Raw genomic sequence first — 21,208 nt, forward strand, 5'->3', positions numbered from 1 at the left:
GGAGGCAGCTGTAGCCAGACGCCGTGCTGCAACAGGGAGGAACCACAGAGGCTTCCGTCTCAGGAGCTGGTGTCCAAGAACAACGCAGCAGGTCGGGTTGCCATGGTAAAATGGAAGCGAGGGAGAGAGGAGAGGACAGGAAGAAGGGGAAACACTGCAATCACTCTGGGTTAGAGTCTAGGTTAGGGTCCCCAAAGAGGCGGATGATGTTTGGGGAGATTGGGGGGGGGGGGGGGGGGGGGGCATAGTTGGCACCGACTCAAAGAAGGAGGGACACTTTCTGATGGCTGAACAAAAGCAAAAGCGCACAAGCAAACATTCCCTCCCTCCCCAATCCCCTACATACATCCACTCCCTCCCTCCCTCCCTCCCCAAGCCCCTACATACAACCACTCCCTCCCTCCCTCCCTCCCTCCCTCCCTCCCTCCCTCATCCCCTACATACAACCACCCCCTCCCTCCCCAATCCCCTACATACAACCACCCTCCTCTCCCAGAACCAGCCCCCCACCACTGTCCACTGGTGAAACAGCTCTTGGCACTTTTTAAGAGTTTGACGTGATAAATCGATGTGTTCGGTGCGAGTATAGAGGGCGCTCTCTCCACTGCCGCCCCAACCCCTTCCCCCCTTCCCCCCTTCATTGTCCTGTACTCTCATTGGTCCTCAGAGCTCCAATCACACTCTGGATGTTCTCTTCCGGCACCTATGGGAGAAAGGGGGTTGGAGGGGGGTATTAGAGGGCTTCAACTAGCATTTCTCTGGTTTTCCACATCCATGACTAACAACTAGTCCAACGGTCATGACTCACCAGGGCATGGTCGAACTTGAAGGTGCTGATGTAATAAGCTGGAATGTCAGCAGTCGCCAGGGGTTCTGATATCTGAGCCACGATGCCACACTCATCTGAGACGAGGCAATAAGAGCACACTCATCTGAGACCAGGCGATAAGAGCACGGAGCTTCATATCTATAAATATCTGCCATTTCTCAGTGAAAGAGTAGAACGCTGCCTAGGCCCCTCATCTATTCATCCCACTGCCGAGTGGAAATATGCAGATGACCTCACAGTTGGAGATTTTCTCTTATCTTTGCTTAATGATACTGGCATCAAACAGCATCTATGCTAATGTGCACGCTATTCTAATGTGCACGCTATGCATACTAAATTTACGTTCAACATGTGGAGGACTTCTGCCTATATGAAAATGATGGCAGATTACAGACCTAACCTGGGTTGAGGTAGATTACAGACCTAAACTGGGCTGAACAGATTACAGACCTAACCTTACCTGAGGCAGATTACAGACCTAACCTGGGCTGAGGCAGATTACAGACCTAACCTGGGCTGAGGCAGATTACAGACCTAACCTGGGTTGAGGCAGATTACAGACCTAACCTGGGTTGAGGCAGATTACAGACCTAACCTTACCTGAGGCAGATTACAGACCTAACCTGGGCTGAGGCAGATTACAGACCTAACCTGGGCTGAGGCAGATTACAGACCTAACCTGGGTTGAGGCAGATTACAGACCTAACCTGGGCTGAGGCAGATTACAGACCTAACCTGGGCTGAGGCAGATTACAGACCTAACCTGGGCTGAGGCAGATTACAGACCTAACCTGGGCTGAGGCAGATTACAGACCTAACCTGGTCTGAGGCAGATTACAGACCTAACCTGGGTTGAGGCAGATTACAGACCTAACCTGGGTTGAGGCAGATTACAGACCTAACCTGGGTTGAACAGATTACAGACCTAACCTGGACTGAGGCTTCTGTATTACTCACCAAATCCTAGAGGCTGTCCTCCAATGCGAACCATCTTCCAAAGCTCTCCTGAAGCGCTAGTGAAGAGGACGTTGTTGGGAAACCTGTTGGCAGGTTCATGAGGAGATGGTTTCTAGCGCTCTTTTCAGTACCAATTTCCATTAAGACAAACATAGGAATGCAACTGCTCTTTTACACAAATTTGGTAGGCAATTAACTGGTCAAATTTGCATGTCGGTGGTTTGCCCTACATGCTGCTGTACAAAAACACATCCCTTCACACGTATTGAAAGCTTGGTCCACTTATTGTCCCTCTATACAGCTTGGAGACACCACTGACCCATATAAAGGATACTCTGTTTATGTAGGACAGCCCTGTGATAATGTGCCAGTGTGCTGGTAATCCCATTGGTTAAAGCACAGGTGCTTTGCATCTGATCGGGGTAGTGCTGAGTGACCTTGTAAAGTCCAAATGAAGTCCCGAATTTGTACATCTTAAACGAGTAGTAAAGGGAAAATGCATGTTTAGCCCTGTTTTAAGGTTACTTATGATCATATACAATGGTTCAGATCAAAACGTTGACAAAACTAGCACTTTTGAGAAAGTCTGATAATTACTCTACCACCGTTTTGGTCATACAATGGATGTGGGTGGGCTACTTGAAAAATCTTTCAAAACATGTTAAACTCTCGATTTCAAAGACAAGAAGCTCACCGAGGGGGTAATTTGTGTCCGTTGATGTTCTGACATAAAATTCGCCGCAAAGTATGAATCCTGTAGGGTTTTATTGATCATTTTATGAAATCCATTGACTTGTATTGAAGCAACCGTTGTAGATGTGTAGATCAATCCGCAGAGGGGATTCAGGAAGCGGAACTACTTATGGTAGCTATTGTTATTGTTTATGTTGCTAGGCTACCTAGTTTGCGGACGTTTACACACGTATGTGCTGCGACTAAATAGTTCTAAATATTTAAAAAAGCCTTTCCAGATGAACTAGAATCGTACTTTATGGTGAATTATATGTCAGAACGCCAACTAACACCTCGATGAGTTTCTTGTCTTTGAAATTGAGAGTTTAACATGTTTTTTGAATGATTTTTCACGGTGCCCATCCACATCCACTGTTTGACCAAAATGGTGGTAGAGCAATTATCAGACTTTCTCAAAAGTGCTAGTTTTGTCAACGTTTTGATCTGAACCATTGTATATGATCATAAGTAGCCTTAAAACAGGGCTAAACATGCATTTTCCCTTTACTACTGCTTTAAATGTCTACATTTGTTTACCAGCAAACCAAGCACCCATCAAAGGACTTTGTACAGTGAATTCACAGAACGATGACATCTTGACTCCTTCATGCTCTTTCATGTGTGATTTAATGGTGGAGCAGTGAGAGCCACGCCCACCTGCGAGTGGTCTGCTCGTCCATAACCAGAGAGATGTAGCCTTCGATCAGCGAGAAGGAGAAGAAGCGGATGTGACCAGAGTCCTCGTTAGACGCACCTGGCTCCTTTATCCTGAAAGAGAAGACGCACACAGTCAGGACGTCCATCTTCACCCTGTCCCTTCACCCTGTCCCTTCACCCTGTCCCTTTCCCTTCACCCTGTCCCTTCACCCTGTCCCTTCACCCTGTCTCTTCACCCTGTCCCTTCACCCTGTCCCTTCACCCTGTCCCTTCACCCTGTCCCTTCACCCTGTCCCTTCACCCTGTCTCTTCACCCTGTCCCTTCACCCTGTCCCTTCACCCTGTCCCTTCACCCTGTCCCTTTCCCCTGTCCCTTTCCCCTGTCCCTTCACCCTGTCCCTTCACCCTGTCTCTTTCCCCTGTCCCTTCACCCTGTCCCTTCACCCTGTCCCTTCACCCTGTCCCTTCACCCTGTCCCTTCACCCTGTCCCTTCACCCTGTCCCTTCACCCTGTCCCTTCACCCTGTCCCTTCACCCTGTCCCTTTCCCCTGTCCCTTCACCCTGTCCCTTCACCCTGTCCCTTCACCCTGTCCCTTCACCCTGTCCCTTCACCCTGTCCCTTCACCCTGTCCCTTCACCCTGTCCCTTCCCCCTGTCCCTTCACCCTGTCCCTTCACCCTGTCCCTTCCCCCTGTCCCTTTCCCCTGTCCCTTCACCCTGTCCCTTCACCCTGTCCCTTCACCCTGTCCCTTCACCCTGTCCCTTCACCCCGTCCCTTTCCCCTCAATCACTGAACCACATGTGGTCCGGTCAGGTCAGGACCAAACCCTTAACACACCCTAGTCCAACACTTTTCCAGGTAAAGGAGTTTCCCATCATATAAAACTAATTGTTTCAACCTGAGTCGCTAAGTGCTCCTGTGGCAGTTGAGTGTGTGAAGAGAGCGCTGGTTTGCCTGAGTGTTTTCAGAGGGCAGATGGGCTCTGGTGAAGCCATGTGACCCAGGAGGAGAGCCGAGGCGACGGTCCTCACCCGCCGGAGTAGAACATGACGTCCATGAGCAGCGTGGCCACGGAGGGAAGGGTGTCGGGGTCCAGGCTGGTCACACAGAACATGTTGCTGGGGCTGGACAGCGGGTGGATGACGGGACGGGGAACTAAGACAGAAAAGGTGGAATTAGATACCAGCAAACTGTGAAGGAAATATCCATCACTGGGGGGGGGACTCCTTCATAATGATGATTGACTAACATCTGATGCCTTGCTGTGAATAAAGTAATGAAAGAGTCAAAATCAGGAGGAGATGGATCCATCATGAGCAACATCTGCTCCTCTAGCAGGAACTCAGTCTGCAGCCGCGGGGTCTCTGTTCTGGGTCAGAGCCTTGACCCCTGGACGCTCTACTAGCGTTCCCCTAACAAACCCCTGGACGCTCTACTAGCGTTCCCCTAACAAACCCCTGGACGCTCTCCTAGCGTTCCCCTAACAAACCCCTGGACGCTCTACTAGCGTTCCCCTTACAAACACCTGGACGCTCTACTAGCGTTCCCCTAACAAACCCCTGGACGCTCTACTAGTGTTCCCCTAACAAACACCTGGACGCTCTACTAGCGTTCCCCTAACAAACACCTGGACGCTCTACTAGAGTTCCCCTAACAAACCCCTGGACGCTCTACTAGCGTTCCCCTAACAAACCCCTGGACGCTCTACTAGAGTTCCCCTAACAAACACCTGGACGCTCTACTAGAGTTCCCCTAACAAACACCTGGACGCTCTACTAGAGTTCCCCTAACAAACCCCTGGACGCTCTACTAGCGTTCCCCTAACAAACCCCTGGACGCTCTACTAGAGTTCCCCTAACAAACCCCTGGACGCTCTACTAGCGTTCCCCTAACAAACCCCTGGACGCTCTCCTAGCGTTCCCCTAACAAACCCCTGGACGCTCTACTAGCGTTCCCCTTACAAACACCTGGACGCTCTACTAGCGTTCCCCTAACAAACCCCTGGACGCTCTACTAGTGTTCCCCTAACAAACACCTGGACGCTCTACTAGCGTTCCCCTAACAAACACCTGGACGCTCTACTAGAGTTCCCCTAACAAACCCCTGGACGCTCTACTAGCGTTCCCCTAACAAACCCCTGGACGCTCTACTAGCGTTCCCCTAACAAACACCTGGACGCTCTACTAGAGTTCCCCTAACAAACACCTGGACGCTCTACTAGAGTTCCCCTAACAAACCCCTGGACGCTCTACTAGCGTTCCCCTAACAAACCCCTGGACGCTCTACTAGAGTTCCCCTAACAAACACCTGGACGCTCTACTAGAGTTCCCCTAACAAACCCCTGGACGCTCTACTAGCGTTCCCCTAACAAACCCCTGGACGCTCTACTAGAGTTCCCCTAACAAACACCTGGACGCCCTACTAGCGTTCCCCTAACAAACACCGGGACGCTCTACTAGAGTTCTCCTAACAAACACCTGGACGCTCTACTAGCGTTCCCCTAACAAACACCTGGACGCTCTACTAGAGTTCCCCTAACAAACACCTGGACGCCCTACTAGAGTTCCCCTAACAAACACCTGGACGCTCTACTAGAGTTCCCCTAACAAACACCTGGACGCTCTACTAGTGTTCCCCTAACAAACACCTGGACGCTCTACTAGAGTTCTCCTAACAAACACCTGGACGCTCTACTAGCGTTCCCCTAACAAACACCTGGACGCTCTACTAGAGTTCTAACAAACACCTGGACGTTCTACTAGCGTTCCCCTAACAAACACCTGGACGCTCTACTAGAGTTCCCCTAACAAACACCTGGACGCTCTACTAGCGTTCCCCTAACAAACACCTGGACGCTCTACTAGAGTTCTAACAAACCCTTGGACGCTCTACTAGAGTTCTAACAAACCCCTGGACGCTCTACTAGCGTTCCCCTAACAAACACCTGGACTCTCTACTAGAGTTCTAACAAACACCTGAACGCTCTACTAGAGTTCTCCTAACAAACACCTGGACGCTCTACTAGAGTTCCCTTAACAAACACCTGGCCGCTCTACTAGAGTTCTCCTAACAAACACCTGGACGCTCTACTAGAGTTCTCCTAACAAACACCTGGACGCTCTACTAGCGTTCCCCTAACAAACACCTGGACGCTCTACTAGAGTTCTCCTAACAAACACCTGGACGCTCTACTAGAGTTCTCCTAACAAACACCTGGATGCTCTACTAGAGTTCTAACAAACACCTGGACGCTCTACTAGCGTTCCCCTAACAAACACCTGGACGCTCTACTAGCGTTCCCCTAACAAACACCTGGACGCTCTACTAGAGTTCTAACAAACCCCTGGACGCTCTACTAGCGTTCTAACAAACACCTGGACGCTCTACTAGCGTTCTCCTAACAAACACCTGGACGCTCTACTAGAGTTCTCCTAACAAACACCTGGACGCTCTACTAGCGTTCTCCTAACAAACACCTGGATGCTCTACTAGCGTTCCCCTAACAAACACCTGGACGCTCTACTAGAGTTCTCCTAACAAACACCTGGACGCTCTACTAGAGTTCTCCTAACAAACACCTGGACGCTCTACTAGAGTTCTCCTAACAAACACCTGGACGCTCTACTAGCGTTCCCCTAACAAACACCTGGACGCTCTACTAGAGTTCCCCTAACAAACACCTGGACGCTCTACTAGCGTTCCCCTAACAAACACCTGGACGCTCTACTAGCGTTCCCCTAACAAACACCTGGACGCTCTACTAGAGTTCTAACAAACCCCTGGACGCTCTACTAGCGTTCCCCTAACAAACACCTGGACGCTCTACTAGCGTTCCCCTAACAAACACCTGGACGCTCTACTAGAGTTCTAACAAACCCCTGGACGCTCTACTAGCGTTCCCCTAACAAACACCTGGACGCTCTACTAGAGTTCTAACAAACACCTGGACGCTCTACTAGAGTTCCCCTAACAAACACCTGGACGCTCTACTAGAGTTCTAACAAACACCTGGACGCTCTACTAGAGTTCTCCTAACAAACACCTGGACGCTCTACTAGAGTTCTAAAACACCTGGACGCTCTACTAGAGTTCTCCTAACAAACACCTGGACGCTCTACTAGAGTTCTAACAAACCCCTGGACGCTCTACTAGAGTTCTAACAAACACCTGGACGCTCTACTAGAGTTCTCCTAACAAACACCTGGACGCTCTACTAGAGTTCTAACAAACACCTGGACGCTCTACTAGAGTTCTCCTAACAAACACCTGGACGCTCTACTAGAGTTCTAACAAACACCTGGACGCTCTACTAGAGTTCTCCTAACAAACACCTGGACGCTCTACTAGAGTTCTAACAAACACCTGGACGCTCTACTAGAGTTCTAACAAACACCTGGACGCTCTACTAGAGTTCTAACAAACACCTGGACGCTCTACTAGAGTTCTAACAAACACCTGGATGCTCTACTAGCGTTCTCCTAACAAACACCTGGACGCTCTACTAGAGTTCTAACAAACACCTGGACTCTCTACTAGCGTTCCCCTAACAAACACCTGGACGCTCTACTAGAGTTCTAACAAACACCTGGACGCTCTACTAGAGTTCCCCTAACAAACACCTGGACGCTCTACTAGAGTTCTAACAAACACCTGGACGCTCTACTAGAGTTCTCCTAACAAACACCTGGACGCTCTACTAGAGTTCTAAAACACCTGGACGCTCTACTAGAGTTCTCCTAACAAACACCTGGACGCTCTACTAGAGTTCTAACAAACCCCTGGACGCTCTACTAGAGTTCTAACAAACACCTGGACGCTCTACTAGAGTTCTCCTAACAAACACCTGGACGCTCTACTAGAGTTCTCCTAACAAACACCTGGACGCTCTACTAGAGTTCTAACAAACACCTGGACGCTCTACTAGAGTTCTCCTAACAAACACCTGGACGCTCTACTAGAGTTCTCCTAACAAACACCTGGACGCTCTACTAGAGTTCTAACAAACACCTGGACGCTCTACTAGAGTTCTAACAAACACCTGGACGCTCTACTAGAGTTCTAACAAACACCTGGACGCTCTACTAGCGTTCTCCTAACAAACACCTGGACGCTCTACTAGAGTTCTAACAAACACCTGGACGCTCTACTAGAGTTCTAACAAACACCTGGACGCTCTACTAGCGTTCTCCTAACAAACACCTGGACGCTCTACTAGAGTTCTAACAAACACCTGGACGCTCTACTAGAGTTCTAACAAACACCTGGATGCTCTACTAGAGTTCTAACAAACACCTGGACGCTCTACTAGAGTTCTAACAAACACCTGGACGCTCTACTAGCGTTCTCCTAACAAACACCTGGACGCTCTACTAGCGTTCTCCTAACAAACACCTGGACGCTCTACTAGAGTTCTAACAAACACCTGGACGCTCTACTAGAGTTCTAACAAACACCTGGACGCTCTACTAGAGTTCTAACAAACACCTGGATGCTCTACTAGAGTTCTAACAAACACCTGGATGCTCTACTAGCGTTCCCCTAACAAACACCTGGACGCTCTACTAGAGTTCTAACAAACACCTGGACGCTCTACTAGAGTTCTAACAAACACCTGGATGCTCTACTAGAGTTCTAACAAACACCTGGACGCTCTACTAGCGTTCCCCTAACAAACACCTGGACGCTCTACTAGAGTTCTAACAAACACCTGGACGCTCTATTAGCGTTCTCCTAACAAACACCTGGACGCTCTACTAGAGTTCTAACAAACACCTGGACGCTCTACTAGCGTTCTCCTAACAAACACCTGGACGCTCTACTAGAGTTCTAACAAACACCTGGACGCTCTACTAGAGTTCTAACAAACACCTGGATGCTCTACTAGCGTTCCCCTAACAAACACCTGGACGCTCTACTAGAGTTCTAACAAACACCTGGATGCTCTACTAGCGTTCCCCTAACAAACACCTGGACGCTCTACTAGAGTTCTAACAAACACCTGGACACTCTACTAGCGTTCCCCTAACAAACACCTGGACGCTCTACTAGCGTTCCCCTAACAAACACCTGGACGCTCTACTAGAGTTCTAACAAACACCTGGACGCTCTACTAGAGTTCCCCTAACAAACACCTGGACGTTCTACTAGCGTTCCCCTAACAAACACCTGGACGCTCTACTAGCGTTCCCCTAACAAACACCTGGACGCTCTACTAGCGTTCCCCTAACAAACACCTGGACGCTCTACTAGAGTTCTAACAAACACCTGGACGCTCTACTAGTGTTCTAACAAACACCTGGACGCTCTACTAGAGTTCCCCTAACAAACACGTCTGCTCTCTGCAGCCTGGAACATGTTGGACGTCTCACAGGCAGGTTTGAGTTCTCGATTAAACGTGTTCTCTGTTAGAAAAGAGATTTATTAAACGTGTTCTCTGTTAGAAAAGAGATTTATTAAACGTGTTCTCTGTTAGAAAAGAGATTTTAGTTTCCCACGAAGCATCATATGAAACTGCATTTGCAATGAATTCAAACCAATGTGGACCTACGGAGTTTGGGCTTGACAAATCCATTGGTGACTCCCAGGCTGTTAGCAGCCACAGTCTCTCCATTGACCACCTTCAGCAGCGTGAACTCAGACGACAGGGTGTGCATGACCATGGGCAGGTCCCTCTCCCGAACCTGAGGGGAACAACAACAACGCTCTTTTTCCCTCATGGTTCATGTTCTATGCCAGGACTGTTGGAACAGGCTCATCCTTTAGTAAATGTGAGGAGGAGTAGTAGAGTCTGTAATAACGTTCAGTCAGCACCAAGAATGAGGACACACACATGGGACCTTGAAGCTAGAGCATACAGGAACTACAATAAAGATCGCAGAAATTGAATTTTAGGAGCAGGTGAGGACAGTCCTTCTGAAAGGCTTATTTAATTACAGAAGAATACAACTTGCCTGACTTGAAACTGCGCAGAAGAGAGACAATAGGGTTCAAATAGCAAACACAAAAGAAATGAGCCTCAGCTTCAGGGCAGCCTGACGAGAACCCACAGCTCCAGCTCCGTGCTTAACCAGGGAACAAAGGCCTGATCAGGGACAGGGGTCGCTCATTAGCCTTGGCAGGAAATACTACATGCGACACAAATCTGTTTCATGTTATTGTAGCCTGTCACAATGTTTTCTGCATCGTCTCTGAATAATCAAGCATTTTAAACCTTATCGTTCCCAGCGGGTCATCAGTGAGGGGGTGAGCACAGACTACATGTGGAATGAGCACTTTGGGTTTCAGAGACCAGTGCAGTTTCTATAGATTTAAAGTACATATTTTTGTTTTACACCATATTCAAATTAACAGTAAATCAGTTTTTTTTCTTCCTCAAATGACATTAATTAATTTTCTGAGAAGAAAAGTTCAAATGTTGCTATGATGGTTGTTTATTCCAGCAGTTTATTCTTGGGATACCCAGGACCCATCAGTAGTCCATCTATGTTAAATATGTTTGATATGTATTTGTATGTATGTGTGTGTGTATATATATATATATATATATATATATATATATATAGATGATACATAAACATACAATAACAACCCCAAGTTGTTAAAGTAAAGAAAAGTACATCCTCTTCAAAAGTTGAGCTTTAAAAAAAACTATTATATTATTATTATTATGAATTGCATTTATATAGCGCGCTTCATGATACCCAGAGCACTTTACAGAGTCCAGTATTCATTCAGACAGACCCTGGGGCAGACTGACAGAAGCGTGGCTGCCAATCAGCGCCTACGGCCCCTCCGACCACCACCAACATTCATTCATTCATTCATTCACATTCATACGTTGCATGTCTTTATGATGGTAGGGTTAGGGTTATAGGGTAAACAGAGACGTGGGGGTGGAGAGTGAATGAGAGAGACGTGGGGGTGGAGAGTGAATGAGAGAGACGTGGGGGTGGAGAGTGAATGAGAGAGACGTGGGGGTGGAGAGTGAATGAGAGAGACGTGGGGGTGGAGAGTGAGGAAGATGCAGGTTGTGTCCTGTGTTCTGAGGCGGGTGAGAGCAGCTGGTGAGGAGAGACCACTCAGCTGGTGAGGAGAGACCAGAGCCACTCAGCTGGTGAGTAGAGAACAGAGCCACTCAGCTGGTGAGGAGAGACCAGAGCCACTCAGCTGGTGAGGAGAGACCAGAGCCACTCAGCTGGTGAGGAGAGACCAGAGCCACTCAGCTGGTGAGGAGAGACCAGAGACACTCAGCTGGTGAGGAGAGACCAGAGACTGAATTCCAGAAAGAGGCTGAGCCTGGCCTGATCCTCTTTACATAACTCCCCCCCCCGTCTGGCCTGATCCTCTTTACATAACTACCGCCGTCAGATTATCAACATCTCTCCCCCCATAAACAGCCTCCTGTTATTTACTAGACCTTGTGTTGTTAATTTTTTCCTTGTAGCAGGGTCATAAAAAAGACTCCCTGTGGCCAAAAGGCCTGCATGAGAGAGACTGTGATTAGAGACCGGGCCGAGAGACCGGGACGGGGGAGACACAGCAGAGAGACCGGGCCGTGGGGGAGACACAGCAGAGAGACCGGGCCGTGGGGGAGACACAGCAGAGAGACCGGGCCGTGGGGGAGACAGCAGAGAGACCGGGCCGTGGGAGACACAGCAGAGAGACCGGGCCGTGGGGGACACAGCTGAGAGACCGGGCCGTGGGAGACACAGCAGAGAGACCGGGCCGTGGGAGACACAGCAGAGAGACCGGGCCGTGGGGGACACAGCAGAGAGACCGGGCCGTGGGGGAGACACAGCAGAGAGACCGGGCCGTGGGAGACACAGCAGAGAGACCGGGCCGTGGGGGAGACACAGCAGAGAGACCGGGCCGTGGGGGAGACAGCAGAGAGACCGGGCCGTGGGGGAGACAGCAGAGAGACCGGGCCGTGGGAGACAGCAGAGAGACCGGCCGTGGGAGGCACAGCTGAGCCGCTCTCATTTCCTCCTCATTCTCTGCTATAATGGGAGATTATTAGAGGCAACAGAAGTATATTGTTTTTTTTATATGCTCTGCAGTTTATGTCTTTCCAAAAATTAAACTATGCATGAGGTGAGATGCCAAATGACGCTGGAAAGCTTAAAGGAGTAGTAAAGGGGAAATGCATGTTTAGCCCTGTTTTAAGGTTACTTATGATCATATACAATGGTTCAGATCAAAACGTTGACAAAACTAGCACTTTTGAGAAAGTCTGATAATTGCTCTACCACCGTTTTGGTCATACAATGGATGTGGGTGGGCACCTTGAAAAATCATTCAAAAAACATGTTAAACACTCAATTTCAAAGACAAGAATCTCACTGAGGTGTTAGTTGGCGTTCTGACATATAATTCACCATAAAGTACGATTCTAGTTCATCTGGAAATGCTTTTTTAAATATTTAGCATAGAACTATTTAGTCGCAGCACATACGTGTGTAAACTTCCCCAAAATAGGTAGCCTAGCAACATAAACAATAACAATAGCTAGCGTAAGTAGTTCCGCTTCCTGAATCCCCTCTGTGGATTGATCTACACATCTACAACGGTCGCTTCAATACAAGTCAATGGATTTCATAAAATGATCAATAAAACCCTACAGGATTCATACTTTGCGGCGAATTTGATGTCAGAACACCAACGGACACAAATTACCTCCTCGGTGAGCTTCTTGTCTTTGAAATCAACGGTTTAACATGTTTTTGAAAGATTTTTCAAGGTGCCCACCCACATCCATTGTATGACCAAAACGGTGGTAGAGCAATTATCAGACTTTCTCAAAAGTGCTAGTTTTGTTAACGTTTTGATCTGAACCATTGTATATGATCATAAGTAACCTTAAAACTAAACATGCATTTTCCCTTTACTACTCCTTTAAGAACATCAAATTGCCAATAACGTTAACGCTCGTATCTTTCCTCTGTTCTCAGTTCAACTGTGGAAAGCAATTCAATAGAAAACTAGAGAGGGTGCTCAGAGAGCACAGGCCTCCGCGCATGAATGCATTTGTTGGGTGTAACGCAGTCGAAATGGTTAAAGTCACACCTTAGTTTACATGCAAGTTTACGACAGGATGCAGGCTCAGAAAATGTCAATTTTTCTAATATTGAATGAGAATCAGATATTATTTTGTTTTAAATAAAACAAATAAATAAAGTTGATATCTATCCAAAGCTAATTAGAGTCCTCATTGTAACGAGCCAATGTTTTTAAAAAACAAAAAAATCCCTGTTAATCAGGATTCAAACCCAGGACTCCAGATTACTACTGCAACCCTGACCATAACCATAACCCTCAAGAAGTGAACGGAAATGGTCCAAGAAACGTCCAAGTTGTGTTTTAATTTGTGTTTCCATCCAGTGATTTGGATAGCATGTGATTTATATGTAATACCACAGAATCCAGGCTAAGAAAATTTAATATTTCTTTATAGTGTTGATCTGGTTTGTCTGTCATTAATCAGATATTTAGTTTTACATGCACAGAAAGATAAGATATTGTTTGCCTAAACAGCAAATAAATAAAGCTGATATCTATCTATCTAAAACTGATTTGACTCTTCATTGTAACAAAGAGCCAACGTTCTTTAAAAACAAACAACAAAAAAAGCATCTTGATCAGGATTCGAACATGGGACTACAGATTTGCTGGTGTGCAACGGTATTGGCAACTCCTGATTGGTCCAAATCTCATGCTAGGAATGGACACACACTCGAACGAACACACGTCACGTATACAAGCGGCTGCACTGCTTAAAAGGGTCTTGAACACACTCACCAGAATGAAGTCTGTCTGATAGGTGGACAGCATGAACACAGAGATATTGTGGTCAGCTAGGGGTGCAATGACAGACTTGGCGATTTTGGTGACTCCGATTGGCTGAGAGTTAGTGGCGCTCCCGCCTCCGGACACCACGTTGAGAGCCAACCACGTGGCCTCGGCGACGCTCAGGTGCTCCGACTCGGGCAGTTCTGAAAGAACACGGGAGGAGACAGCGTCAGCGGCGAGGCCCAGATGGTCTGTCAACGGTCCCGTTACCGGTAAACAAGTCTGTAAACAGAACTGACGCACTTTCAATGTCCCGCGATTTTACAGACAAACGTTTCCCATTCTGCTCAGCTGACGAGCGGAGGAGGCCTCGTTAACCCTGGGTGTTATTAATATGAGACGGTCTGACTAGGCCCGGACCCTGACTCCATCGCTAGGGAACAATAAGATATCACATGACTGGCGATGTTCATTTAAATTCATAAAACCAACCATGTGCTGAGAAGGAATCCTGTAAAGACAAGCTACCTTTTAGGAGCTACTGTAGCATCCGCCATGTCATTTGCAAATGGGATTATAATTATCTCACTCGCAGTAAAACATTTACCACTTTAGCACTGAGCTATGCTATGACAAAAATCTAAGACCTGTTTTGACAAACTGAACACAGATGTGTGCGCAGCCGCTTTCATGCCCTGGCTCAATACACCCCCATTGTTCATGCAGTTTCCATACCGCTATTAGAAGTCATACAGACGGGCAGTAAAAACTTTGAGCCAGTCTACAGTAGAATACCTGCACCTGTTTCGCAACACAGAGCTTCTAGTATCCATGGTGACCAATGAGGGTCACCCTGGAAACCAGTCTGTAATGACATGGATTCACTCACTCAACCAACCACAAACCAGCCAGTGACAGCCTGGCCTCCGTTAACCCGTAATGGGACAGAGGACAACCGATGGGGCAAGATGTGGTCAAACATTGGCAGCCAGTCAAGATGCAAGGAATCAAGAGAAAATCACATTTTTCTGTGGTCTGATCCTAGTTGCCACAGTAACCTTAAAGATGCAGATGTAGTGACCACGGAAACCAACCTTTGAAGCCTTCTTCATCCACGATGATGGTGTAGTCCTCCGGTGTCTCCGTCAGACTGAAGAACTTACACCTGGAGATGAGGGAGGAACCAGGTTTAAGGAGAATAATACTTCATGGTAGAGAACTGTAAAAATTAAAACCATTTTAAGAGAACTTCATCATTTGCTCAGTTATATTATTTATATAAAAGGGCCCTAGTTAAAAGTGACCACATGAAGCCCCTGGACTTCCGTTTGGGAACAGAAGCAACACATATGATTGGTCTAATGCTGTGTTCACACCGGCCGCAAATTCTTCCTGCGGCGTGGCGAGTTTACATAGAAAGTCAATACAATTCGCGCGAACTGGGCGGCGGGCGGCACGGGCGGCGCGAATCTCAGAACTCGGCGGCGCGGCGGCCAGGATTCACCACACGCCGACATTCGCAAAAGTTCAATTTTGTTTTACTTTCTGTGGCGGATTCGCGCGGCGACCCATTGATCCCGCGGCGAGATTGGGCGAACTGGGAGGCGCGAATTTTCTCGCCGCGCCCGGTGTGAACACAGCATAAGATGTGCCTGTGAAAGCCTTCTTTATTTGGCTGTTTAATGACATATTATGGGCTGTATCTGAGGCCCAACACGTCCTCCAGGATGAGTAAAAATACACCGTGGTGTTGCTCAGCTTGAAATATCTCAGCCATCTCTCGTGTCTCCCGGGCAATAGGAGCTCCACAGCTAAAGTCAACCTTTCTGCCACTATTGAAGCCAAGAGAGCTTTTCACTGAAATGTTCAGTCCATATCTGTCTATGCAAACATACCCAAATGTATTGAAATCTGTAGTTAAGACCGTGGGCAGCAGCTGCTCACTTTGATACTGATGGTAAACCTTGACCAGGCTCAGATAACTGGGGGAGTCAAAGGAATCTGTGGCCACTGTCCTTCCAACAGATCTTCTTCATTTGAGGGGTACATGTTGACTCTGGACAGCAGATCATTGAATGTCATGCATCATTTCTGTACATGATCATAACATAGTCATGTCTGAATGTCATGCATCATTTCTGTAGATGATCATAACATAGTCATGTCTGAATGCCATGCATCATTTCTGTAGATGATCATAACATAGTCATGTCTGAACGTCATGCATCATTTCTGTACATGATCATAACATAGTCATGTCTGGGCGGTAGCTAGCGCAGTGTTTGGAGCATCTGACCAGTGAATGTGTGTCGCACAAGGTTGCTGGTTCAAAACTGGCCCAGGCCACACCTACCGTTGTGCCCTTGAGCAAGGTACTTAAACCCAAACACTTGTTCAAAGCATTCTAAGTGGCTTTGGATACAAGCATCTGTTAAATGACCCCAAAATGCCTTGGATGTGTTTATTTATTTATTTATTGTGTTGCTTTTGTGTTTGCATCACCACACCAAGTCACTTTCCTTATATGCAAATATTTGGCTAAATAAAAGGCCTCCTGATTCTGAATCCTGATTGTAATTTGTCTTGACTTTAATACTCTTTTGTATACACCTTGTGTGAGAGTAGTATTTTGAGAATTGAATCAGTTTCATGTAAAAGATCATTTTAGAAGGCCTCAAATCTGACGTTTTGCCTAAGGTGCCTAAAACAGACATGTTGCCAGCTCTAAGGTCTTCACTCAATCTCAATGTTGACTTTTCTTATTGGAGACAACAAATCAAAACTTTGACAATCTATTGTATGTCTAAGGATTATAGAGAAATAGGGCTACAAAATCCAACATCGCCTTTAGGACATCACAAGTCTAATGCACAGGAATAACTTCAGAAATAGTTTAAGGGGATATAGACAATCTCTCCACATGAATCTATGATTTCAAGATTTGAAATCTGAATGCAGAGGGATCTGAGGGGAAAATAGCTATAATGTGTTCAGCTATAATGTGTTCAGCCATAATGTGTTCTCACCCTCAGTTCTTTTCTCTTACCAACTGGCTTTAACTCCATGCTACAAAAACAAACTGCACAACAACTGGACCATGATAATTAGATTATTTACAGCCTTGCAATTGAATGCTTGCACTTTGTATTAGGCTGGTGGGTGTGAAGATACACAGACAGATAACAGACTCCAAGCTGCCATGTTCACAGACAACTACTAATACAGCATCTTGCTGAAATGAATCCTGCCATAAATGTATCTCAACTGTATTCTCAACTCGAGTTTCAGCAATTGCAGTTGTTAAACATGTTTTGACTCAGTATCTGGATCAGAGTTGAGGCCTTTTATTAGATCAATAGCAATCAGAAACTTAACCTCCTTATTTTTAACCTCTTTTCATTGGATGTAAAGCAAGAAGCTTTTAACAGAATGTCTTTCTTAAATTCCTGCACATTCATTCATAATCCCTTCCTCAATGTTCCAGATTCTGATCTGGATTCAACATGTCGATGACACAGCTGGAGTTGTTTCCTACCGAGATCAACACTGAGATATCACATTCAGGAAGCGGGCCGTCAACAACATTCTAGGTGGTAAGCAACTCTCAGTTTGGCTCCTCCTGTGTTGCCTGATATAGTGTCAGCATCTCTCACATTCTAAGTCAACGTGAGGCACTTCACATTAACTCTCTAAATGAGTTTGATTAAGGTTAAGCGACAACGGCACTAAGCAATTAACTGCCTTACAGGATCTCACTACAGTATGCATTACTCCAAAACTGAAAGCATTCATATCAAAACCAGTCGGCTACTACAGTGAGATGGGATATAGGGAGATGATGGCGGGGAGTCAATTGGAAAATATATCACGGTTTTCCAAATGAGAGCTGCAACAAAGACTGAATTAGGTGAGGCTCAATCTTATCAGATATTTTATTTTCCTGCTGGAGTCCAAACAATGTTCTGAAACAGACCAACGTGGTGCTTCCAGTAATGACTGCCAACACTGAAACAACAGGACGCCCCCAAGATATGAGGGAAAACCACAAGCTACTTTTAACCACAATTTAAGTATTTCTATCCTGTAATCCTATCTATTGAGTAGGCCTATTCTGTTGTCAGACTATGCTATGCAATACAGCTGCACAGGTTTAACTTGCAGGGTATGGCCTGTCTAGAGCTCCCAAAAGGTATATTTGCAAATTAAAGAACACATTATTCAAGAGCTGACATTTTCACATCGCCATTGAGACCAATAGGCTATAGGCCTGTCACAGTCTAGAGAGAGGATGTTGAAGTCTTCTATGCCATACGGGGCCATGAGAACAAACTAGACTAGACTATCAGTCAATCCACAGCCTATGCATCCCTACCCTGGTACCTCCATCTCTAGTACCTCCATCTCTACCCTGGTACCTACCCTGGTACCTCCATCTCTACCCTGGTACCTACCCTGGTACCTCCATCTCTAGTACCTCCATCTCTACCCTGGTACCTACCCTGGTACCTCCATCTCTAGGCTGCTGAAGCCTAAGGGCTCCCTAAAGCACGAGGTCACCAAAAGCCAAAGGTGAACTGCCCTCTAAGATTTGCAGACACCCGAGATCAACTTTTAAATACACGATGCCTACAAGCAGTGCATTATAATGTGTGCCTGTCATATGTTAGTAGTTTATTGGCTTATCAAATTTGCCATAAAATGAATATTTTGAGCACTGCCGTTTCTCATCGGCATAATGTCCTGGCCAGGTGACACGCTCGAGCCGGTCCCTACCTAATGATCTTGATTGCGACATCACTAATTATGTATCCTGCATCATCACTAATCATGTATTCTGCATCATCACTAATCATGTATCCTGCAACATCACTAATCATGTATCCTGCATCATCACTAATCATGTATTCTGCATCATCACTAATCATGTATCCTGCATCATCACTAATCATGTATCCTGCATCATCACTAATCATGTATCCTGCATCATCACTAATCATGTATCCTGCATCATCACTAATCATGTATCCTGCATCATCACTAATCATGTATTCTGCATCATCACTAATCATGTATCCTGCATCATCACTAATCATGTATTCTGCAACATCACTAATTCTGTATTCTGCATCATCACTAATCATGTATCCTGCATCATCACTAATCATGTATCCTGCATCATCACTAATCATGTATCCTGCATCATCACTAATTCTGTATTCTGCATCATCACTAATCATGTATCCTGCATCATCACTAATCATGTATTCTGCATCATCACTAATCATGTATCCTGCATCATCACTAATCATGTATTCTGCAACATCACTAATTCTGTATTCTGCATCATCACTAATCATGTATCCTGCATCATCACTAATCATGTATCCTGCATCATCACTAATCATGTATTCTGCAACATCACTAATTCTGTATTCTGCATCATCACTAATCATGTATCCTGCATCATCACTAATCATGTATCCTGCATCATCACTAATCATGTATCCTGCATCATCACTAATCATGTATTCTGCAACATCACTAATTCTGTATTCTGCATCATCACTAATCATGTATCCTGCATCATCACTAATCATGTATCCTGCATCATCACTAATCATGTATCCTGCATCATCACTAATCATGTATCCTGCATCATCACTAATCATGTATACTGCATCATCACTAATCATGTATCCTGCATCATCACTAATCATGTATCCTGCATCATCACTAATCATGTATCCTGCAACATCACTAATCATGTATTCTGCATCATCACTAATCATGTATTCTGCATCATCGCAGACACGTACATGTCTCAGGCCGCCGGTTCAAGTGTGATTTAAAGCGACCTCCTCCTCCCCCATATAATCTTACAGCTACACAACGGAAACCAACCCTCCAGCGCAGGGGAGCACGTACACACACCCCTTCACACCCCTTCACGTCGAGCGTACAGAAGCACAAAAGCTCAGAAATGGCAGTGCGAAACAGGTTAATTCAGAAAGATAGTGACTATCGGTTCCACGTGCAAAAACAACTGATCATGCATTTGAGTTTAAAGGTAATAACTGAACATGAAGATGAAGATGAAGAACTGTCCGGACATAGAAGGGAAATGCACTGTTTGCCACAATGATCGGCTACGTAGTTGTGCAGCCTCCTCGTCATTAGTTTGTATCACGTAACAGTGATGTAGGATTAATTCTGTTATATTATAACCAATATTTTAATCATTTCTGATATCTATAAAGCTACTTACCTTGTTTTAGAAGGCAGGAAGGCGAGTTTGATTAATCCATGAGTGCAAATCTGGATCCCCTCTTTTGCTATACTCGCTACTTTCAAGCTGTGTTCTAAGATATGCAACTCCATCTTCTGCGTCTTCTCATTTGAGGAACATGTAAAATAAGATATTTCTAATAAAAAAACATAAATAAATAAATAAATACACCTATGCAGCCAAAGCTTATTAAAACCTTGAAAGGGAGAAGAAAGCAAGGGAGAGATAAGGAAAAGTTGTCTTCTTTGAAAAAGAGTGAAAGAGAGGGGGAAGGGACAAGCAGGGCGAAATAAAAGAAAGCACAATGAGGTAAACGGGGAGGGAGAAGAGGACTGTCGGTCCCCGGGTTTTCTCTCCGACAGGATTGGAATAGTCCAGCAGCTGGTAACAGTGAAACAAACAACTTGCCACTCAGAAGAGGGGGCGGACCTGCTGAGGCGCAAGGGCATTCAGGGACTTGTAGTTCTACATGTCCTATGGCGTCATGGCAGAGTACTAGCAGAGACGGGCCGCTGGTTCAATGTTTTACAAATGCATGTGCAGTGCTGCCTAACTGTCTCATAGGCTAGCTACATTTAAAATGGTTCAGGGCTGTCAATGTAACACGTGAATTAGATAAATTAAGCAAAACTTAATAAAAATGTGAACTCATCTTTTTTTTTTTTTTTTATTTATCTATTTTGCCCAGCGGGGAATTGTAGCCTACAGACTATGGTCTGCAGGTCAGTTGCTATGGAAGATATGTTTTTGTTATGTTACAGCCTTATTCCAAAATTGATTCAATTCATTTTTTTACCCAATTCTACACACAATACCCCATACAGTGAAAAAGGTTGTTTGTTTTGCAAATGTATTAAAAATAAAACACTCAAATATCAAGTCTTGTTGAGTATGATGCTACTCGTGTGGCACACCTATTTGGGTGAAACCTATGAGGTTTCTCCTGTTCTTCTCTGCAGA

At 45.9% G+C, this 21,208-nt stretch overlaps 1 protein-coding gene across 1 annotated transcript; it reads right to left on the reverse strand.

Annotated features, from left to right (window-relative positions):
* Positions 1–578: 578 nt before the first annotated feature.
* Positions 579–20,589, reverse strand: castor2 (cytosolic arginine sensor for mTORC1 subunit 2). Its single transcript, XM_084446523.1, has 9 exons — positions 20,228–20,589; positions 15,057–15,127; positions 13,972–14,165; positions 9,725–9,857; positions 4,209–4,332; positions 3,176–3,286; positions 1,787–1,869; positions 809–903; positions 579–703 (listed from the first exon to the last, which is right to left on the reverse strand). The coding sequence occupies exons 1-9, from the start codon at positions 20,338–20,340 to the stop codon at positions 638–640; spliced, it is 990 nt and encodes a 329-aa protein (XP_084302649.1). The 5' UTR covers positions 20,341–20,589; the 3' UTR covers positions 579–637.
* Between the last annotated feature and the right edge of the window lie 619 nt (positions 20,590–21,208).

The sequence above is a fragment of the Borostomias antarcticus genome (genome assembly GCF_949987555.1).
Source record: "Borostomias antarcticus genome assembly, chromosome: 1".
Lineage (NCBI taxonomy): Eukaryota > Metazoa > Chordata > Actinopteri > Stomiiformes > Stomiidae > Borostomias > Borostomias antarcticus.

What these genes read in the sequence shown, in the direction of transcription:
- castor2 (XM_084446523.1), bottom strand. Translation starts at nt 20,340, where the DNA reads ATGGAGTTGCATATCTTAGAACACAGCTTGAAAGTAGCGAGTATAGCA. An exon ending in GGATGAAGAAGGCTTCAAAG is followed by an intron (nt 14,166 to 15,056) that starts GTTGGTTTCCGT and finishes GTGTTCTTTCAG; the next exon opens with AACTGCCCGAGTCGGAGCAC. An exon ending in TCAAGTTCGACCATGCCCTG is followed by an intron (nt 704 to 808) that starts GTGAGTCATGAC and finishes TTTCTCCCATAG; the next exon opens with GTGCCGGAAGAGAACATCCA.